Genomic DNA, 7,699 nt, shown 5'->3' with positions numbered 1-7,699 from the left:
TAAGACTGGTTGGACACGTACCTCCACTCTTTCCTATCCTGAGCTAAACTTCGCATTTCCCTAAAACTAGAACATCCCACATCCTTAACTATTTGCGAACAGTACTCTAATCTAGATCTACCTCTACCCCTCCTAACTCCTGTTTCTGCCTCTAATATGTCTCTGACTAGACCTTCATGCCTGAGAAGGTGTCCTACTAACCTATCTCTCCTATTTTTGATTGACTTCCATAGAATCCTCTGTTCTCCTATTCTTTCTAATACTTCTTCATTTCTAACCTGTTCTACCCAAGTTATTCTCATCATTCGCCTATAACACCACATTTTGAACGCTTCTAACCTTTTCTTTTCCGCCGCTCCCACTGTCCATGTTTCGCACCCGTACAACGCCGTGCTCCAAACATACACCTTTAACAACCTTTTTCGAATTTCTAAATTAACCGTTCGCGAGCATAGAAGTGACTTCTTAAGAAACTTGAAATAATTTTTAAAAAAACATGTCAAAATTGAGATTATTACAAGTTACCTAATAAATTCTACTATTTCTACAGCAAATTTAATCACTTACATTCGAAAATTGTAATTTTTGTATTGTCATAATAATTTAATTTTCTTTGGGTAAAAAATAAACATCATTATGGTGTTCTTTGACAGATTTTCTCAACAATATTTCCCTCTTTAAAGTTCTTAACTAATATAACTATAGTTTAAAAAGCGTTATACTGGCATTGACGCTTTCCATTACGAATAAAATCAACGGGAAGGTAGCAAAGGTAATTTGCCTGTTCACTTATTGATTTTGATTGCTAAATAAATATTGTATTATAAACATTTGAAATACTATTTCAAATTGTTTAATTTTCCTCTACGAGGCTGCTATGAGCCATTCGTAACATAATGATGGCTGCTATCCGCCATATTGAATCGTTTTTAACGTTCTGGGGTCTTGCACGCATTTTCTTTGTTACATTTAAGTAATTCAATTAATTTTAACTCCATTTCTTATCGCACGCAGCGTACCAGACACTAATTGTTTGACCCAGGCCATTATAAACAGGTAGGTACATACAAGTTTTAAAGAAAATCGATTAAGAGTTTATAGCGTCGTTCACATTAATTGCTAATTAAAAATAAGTTGCAAACTTCTTGTTAGTACAAAGCAGTGAAATTGACCATTGTGTTATTCAGTACGTACACTTGAAGTGATCGAAAATTTCTAGTAGATTTTACAACATTGTCTGTTATGTAAACAATTATAAACAAAACATGTATTAAGTATATTATAAACTTAGATCCCACTCACTTCGCAAAGTGTTGTTTGACGATTTGACGTCATTATTGTCCGTACTAACTCTGTACCACTACGGAAAAGTTTAATAAAGTAAAGGGGACGAAGCTGAACTCAGCAGTTGCCATAGGAAAACATGGCGAGAAACGTTGTTATTTTAGTGGTCGTAACATTTATTGCTGTTGTCGTTCAATGTCAAAAAACCGACAACAAGGTTGTGTGTTATTACAATTCAAAAGGATATTTTAGAGAAGGTAATATTTTAATTTTATTACTTTCCTCATTATTTACATACCCCATTGAAGGGGTTTAGTAAAATTAATTGGAAACCGTAACAAGAAATTATGCATTAAGAGAATTCTTCTGCACTTACNAATTAGATAATTTTGAAATATTTGTAAAAATATACCTATTTCTTCTTATGCTGAGTAAGTGGTATTGGGTGTAATATGAGTGGATACGTATTAAATTCACGGTCGTGTTCTATTTAAGTCGACGATTTGAATAATGTTAAGGTCCATTTGAAGGTCAACAACAAACATAAAAAGTACAGAAAAGGTGATTTTTTGTCTTTTTAGTATGCGCAGCGTGTGCTGTAATTGAATTTCTTGGAATACCATAAAGAAGTACCTCAATACTTGTGGTATCATTTGTATAATGAATAATGCAGAAGTTCAGCTATGTATGTATGTCTGTGAATGGATCACCATTACAGTAGCTTCAAATTATTGAAATTTTTATTTTAAATGTGTGGAAAACCTTGCTATAATCAGTGATATGAAAAATAATCTCTTTCAAGTGAATAGATCCTCTATACAAAATAGGAAATAATTTGCTATTTTTGGTAATTCTTGAGAGCTAACAGCGATACTTATCATTTGCCCTTGTTAATACAATAATTTTGTACGAACTTATAATATTTCTATTCCTAAACAATTGTTAATTATTATTTTGTTTCACTGTTATTGTTATAAAAAAATTCTTAGTCGACAAAGAGACAAGTCATCAAATCATATTATTCAGTCGGAATTTTTTAATTTTACTTTATAATGAACGATATTACCGTGGATATAATAATTTTAATTTTGCATATACCCACAAATTAATGACTAGATTTTCTTTATTCTACATTCCTAAACACGTCTTTTGCCCATTTCTGTCTCACACTTTGCAAGGTCGAGAAAGTTTATCGTACAATTAAATAATGTCTGTTTATAATATTTTAAAGTGATAAATTGTTCGATAAACAAACGAGGATGTTTTTATAAACATATTCTGGGAACATATTATCACGTATGTTTAAAATATGAAGCCACACTGTTTGTTGTTACTGTTATTATTATTAAAATAAGCTCATCAATTATACTTAAAGCAAGCTGATTTTTGAATTCTTTTTTTTTTTTTTGAATAAATATTTTTCGTATCTGTCTTATTGATATTAATAAAATATTTCATTTTTGTTAGACTTTTGAGTTCAAGAAGTTCAGTTTTAAAGTTTAAAGTTAAAACTGGCGATAATTTATCATTTGGAATTAAATTTTTTGTTGTATTTTTTACGAATAAAAGCACTGCGCTTTCAATATTAATCTACTATAAATATGAACAAAATAATCATGAAAAGAATACAATTTATTTTCTACAATAAAGAAATGGAATCTTTGGTTGTACTTTTATGAAACATATTTTAATAATAATGAATGCATAGCAGTAGGTACTGAATTTGCCAGAAGAAGGCCGTATAGAACGCGGACTAAGCGAGGGCAGCTTTTGAAATCATAAAAAAAGCTCAATTTAGTTCAGAAATGTAAACTTCTTCACTGTCAGGCTTTCAATAATATGATTACAGAAACTAGAATTAACATAATTATCATTACTTTATCTCACAATCAGTCATTTTGAAGTGCAATTTTTATGTACCCACCCTCATCATTATAAGGTCGTCAGTCCTAAGACTGGTTGGACACGTATCTCCACTCTTTCCTATCCTGAGCTAAACTTCGCATTTCCTTAAAACTAGAACAACCCACATCCTTAACCCTTTGCGAACAGTAATCTAATCTAGGTCTACCTCTACCCCTCTTAACTCCTGTTTCTGCTTCTAATCTGTCTCTGAGTAGACCTTCATGCTTGAGAAGGTGTCCTACCAACCTATCTCGCCTATTTTTTATTGACTTCCATAGAGTCCTCTGTTCTCCTATTCTTTCTAATAACTCTTCATTTCTAACCTTTTCTACTCACGTTATCCTCATCATCCATCTATAACACCACATTTCGAACGCTTCTAACCTTTTCTTTTCCGCCGCGCCCACTGTCCATGTTTCGCACCCGTACAANTATTTTTTATGAGACTTAATAGTCTTATTTTTCGGTAGGTGTTTATGCATTCCGCTTACCTGATGAAAATGGTGAAAATGGTGTTTGGGTTGGTTATGAAGATCCGGATACTGCCGGAAACAAAGCGGCCTACGCAAGAGCGAAAGGACTTGGCGGCGTTGCCATCTACGACATTACTCTCGATGACTTCCGGGGTCTTTGCAACGGCGAAAAATTCCCCGTTCTCAAAGCGGCTAAATTCCGCCTGTAATTATCTAATCAGATACGGTGATTTTCTTTTGTTTTGTTTTGTGATTAACTACATAGATCTAAAAGTGAACAAAAATGCTAGTATGTAATTTTAAATATGTCATAATTCTTTGAAACGATACGTATTTGATAGTTTACTATTTACACTATTAATTTAAGAATTGAGACTTACACATAACAAATGCGCTTTTAAACGTTACATCTATAAAGCTGTTGCCAAGGATGTAAAATACAGTTTAGCTACTGAATTACCTACTACTCTTGATTAAAGGTAAAGGGTCAAACATCCCAAACAACTGCAAAGTTTGAATAAAATTCGTTGAAACAATTATTCATTCTTACTGTGTATTTGCAGTAATTTGCAAATTAATCAAATAATTTCAATTATCTCTATTTTCTGATTGATGCACACTACTATTAAGTATCTGAAAACTCGAATTCTTGTAGTAATTTGTTCATAAATGTTATATTTTTGTTTTCAGGACAAGGAAGATTCGATCTTCCATTTATAGAGCCAGCTTTACAATACTGTACTCATTTAATTTACGGTTACGCCGGAGTTAACGCCGAAAATTTCAAATTAGTTCCACTCAATGAGCAATTTGATGTCACGAGGGATCATTATAGACATATTACTAACTTAAAGAGGCAATATCCTGGATTAAGGGTTCTGCTATCTGTAGGAGGAGATGCTGATGATGTTGACACCATTAAGTATTTAACACTTGTGAGTAAAAAATACTAATTTATTGAATAAAAGCGCTCAAGTGAGCTTTTTGCTTTTTGAAAGTTTTAGTTTTACTAGAATAAGAAAAAATTTTGTTTGTTTTCAGTTGGAATCCGTGGACCATAGACTATCATTTGTTAACTCTGCGTTTACAATCGTGAAATCTTTTGGTTTTGACGGTTTGGATATTGCCTGGGAATTCCCGAAAACAAAACCGAAGAAAATTAGGAGCGGTTGGGGTAAGTCATTAACTATTTCGTCTAAAAAACATCTTTATAATATTTCGAGTGTAAAACTTGACGTTGTAACTTTTAGGCAGCTTTTGGCATGACGTAAAAACTACATTCGTGGGTGACAGTGTACCAGATGAGAAGGAGGCAGAACATAAAGAACAGTTTACAGCTTTAGTACGTGAAGTTAAAAACGCTTTTAGACCAGAAGGTTTTATTGTAACAATTACTGTAAATCCGAATGTAAACAGTAGCGGTATGTTACAATTAATTATTGTTTTTTCGTTTGGAAATTTTGACTTTATTTTTTTTCATTTAAATTTTTAGTATATTACGACACAAGGGCTTTGATTCCAAACGTTGACTTTGTTAATTTACTGGCATTTGATTTTTACACGCCTGGAAGAAATCCTAAAGAAGCCGATTATCCATCGCCTTTGTACAGTTTGATTGATAGAAAACCAGATGAAAATGCTGACGCTTGGGTCAGACACTGGTGAGTTTATTTTCCACTAACCGGCCATTATTCTTATTGTGGCAATTGTAATAAATATTGATTTGATAAGGTTGGAAAACGGAGCTCCAAACAACAAACTCATTTTGGGTATTCCAACATATGGAAGAGCGTGGAAAATGACGGAAGATTCTGCGATCAGTGGAGTTCCACCATTTAAAGTAAAAGGGGCTGCTGAAGAAGGACCTTATACCAAAGAACCTGGTCTTTTGAGTTATCCCGAAGTATGTGCTAAAATTTCTAATCCGTTAAACCTTAAAGGCGCTGGATCACATTTGAGAAAAGTTGGAGACCCTACTAAAAGATACGGTACGTACAGAAAAACGTTTGAAAATTAGAGAATCATTCTCCGTATGGTTCTTAAAATATTTTTTTTCAGACGAAGTAAGATTCAACGTTTCTGATGTTTCCAATAGATACGGTACGTTTGGAATTGTATTTTGGCACTGTATCTATTTTGCACAAAATTATTTCAAATCACAATCGCTTTTTATGGTACACTTTGTACTATGCGGGTTTTTTTTTACACAATTTACGATCTGTTTTATATGCAACAAATAACTGACTAAATTTTCCAAAATTAGAACAGAACTAAATTGTATCGATTAAATAGATAGTTAGTCAATCGCATCCTGTTTGAAACGGGTGAAGTAGAAAAACCATCACAACCGAGCATTGATGGTTTACTTTTGATATTCCTCTTGTATTTATTTATGATAAGTATACAGAATATTACGATTAGGTACATTATCATTGAAAATGTTTCTTCAAGTCAAAGACGAAACCCAGCCTAGCCTAACCTAGGCTGTAAAAACCGCAATTATATTACAGTTATTTTTTAGTTTACAAAGTCTAACAGTTGGTACTGAAACAGAAGAAGTTTCACTCTGACATCTACTGTTGTTATTTGCTCTTACTGTTTCATTTTTATATTTTTTATGAGACTTAATAGTCTTATTTTTCGGTAGGTGTTTATGCATTCCGCTTACCTGATGAAAATGGTGAAAATGGTGTTTGGGTTGGTTATGAAGATCCGGATACTGCCGGAAACAAAGCGGCCTACGCAAGAGCGAAAGGACTTGGCGGCGTTGCCATCTACGACATTACTCTCGATGACTTCCGGGGTCTTTGCAACGGAGAAAAATTCCCCGTTCTCAAAGCGGCTAAATTCCGCCTGTAATTATCTAATCAGATACGGTGATTTTCTTTTGTTTTGTTTTGTGATTAACTACATAGATCTAAAAGTGAACAAAAATGCTAGTATGTAATTTTAAATATGTCATAATTCTTTGAAACGATACGTATTTGATAGTTTACTATTTACACTATTAAGAATTGAGACTTACACATAACAAATGCGCTTTTAAACGTTACATCTATAAAGCTGTTGCCAAGGATATTATAGTTTATTAATTGTTTTTTTTGTGCTCATTTACCTATATCCTATGTTTGCAAATCAATAAACTTATTTAATAAATGTCTAAACGCTTTGACTTCACTTTAATCCATCCTTTTTAGCTTCTTAACACACTTTTTTGTTTTTACTTTACAACGCAGTAACTCATTTAGAAATTCGTTGTTTAAAAAAAGGGTACACGTACGTATAGTTGGAGCGAACAAAATTGGCAAAGTCCGCAGTAAATTATCTGTGATAGTGGACGTATCTTCTTTCTTGTTTTCACTTGGGACTGCAATCATTTGCCGAGTTTTGAACGCACCCTTGTTAAGTTAAGAAATGCCTCATGAGGAGTACAGACAAAATGAAAAGATAAAACCAAATAGTAATAGTAAGCGGTGCAGCGGTACCCAAAAGATCAGGGTCGGCTTTATACAGTCTATTTCAATTGTCACCTTGAAGAAATCTGCGCGAAGATAGAAAGAATACACACTAGGCGTGAGCAAGACAGAAATAGTTGGAACAAGCTTGAACGAGCAGAGCTCTCGATGGGCGGTCTTAGGAGATCGGCTAGAACTGTACAGTACTAGACGAAAATGTTTAGCAATTTCTTAAAACAAAAATGTATATAAATTAACAATAGAAAACAAAGCAAAAGTTTTATAGGTGTGTAGAGCGTTAAGTTAATTCACTTGTTATTATTTTTGGCTAAATATGGTTTTAAATAAAGCATATTCTTAAATTTTAACGAGGCAGTTTAGATAATTTTGCACTTTTGTCTAGTTCTCGCTCAATGATCGGTGGAGAAATGAGCTCCGCAGACAAATACGATTGAATTTGGAATTATGCTACGGCGCATCCTAATAAAGGGAAGGGGCATATCTCTAACTTCTTGAAACGAACAGTACATGCTTGGTTGGAATTACATATTTAAAGAAGCGTCTTTACTTTCCTAAATTCCT

General features: G+C 33.2%; 1 protein-coding gene across 2 annotated transcripts; it reads left to right on the top strand.

Annotated features, from left to right (window-relative positions):
* The first annotated feature begins 1,358 nt into the window (after window positions 1-1,358).
* LOC108739733 (chitinase-like protein Idgf4) lies at window positions 1,359-6,759 on the top strand. Of its 2 annotated transcripts, XM_018473779.2 has the most exons (8): window positions 1,359-1,541; window positions 4,353-4,597; window positions 4,704-4,836; window positions 4,913-5,083; window positions 5,155-5,323; window positions 5,394-5,650; window positions 5,721-5,762; window positions 6,310-6,759. In XM_018473779.2, the coding sequence occupies exons 1-8, from the start codon at window positions 1,424-1,426 to the stop codon at window positions 6,519-6,521; spliced, it is 1,347 nt and encodes a 448-aa protein (XP_018329281.1). In that variant the 5' UTR covers window positions 1,359-1,423; the 3' UTR covers window positions 6,522-6,759. The 2 variants fall into 2 exon arrangements, with proteins under 2 accessions (XP_018329281.1, XP_018329282.1); XM_018473780.2 differs by lacking the exon at window positions 5,721-5,762.
* The last annotated feature ends 940 nt before the right edge of the window (window positions 6,760-7,699 follow it).

This window comes from Agrilus planipennis, unplaced genomic scaffold (assembly GCF_000699045.2).
Source record: "Agrilus planipennis isolate EAB-ADULT unplaced genomic scaffold, Apla_2.0 scaffold240, whole genome shotgun sequence".
NCBI classification, from domain to species: Eukaryota; Metazoa; Arthropoda; class Insecta; order Coleoptera; family Buprestidae; genus Agrilus; species Agrilus planipennis.
This window is presented reverse-complemented; position numbering and strand designations above follow the sequence as displayed.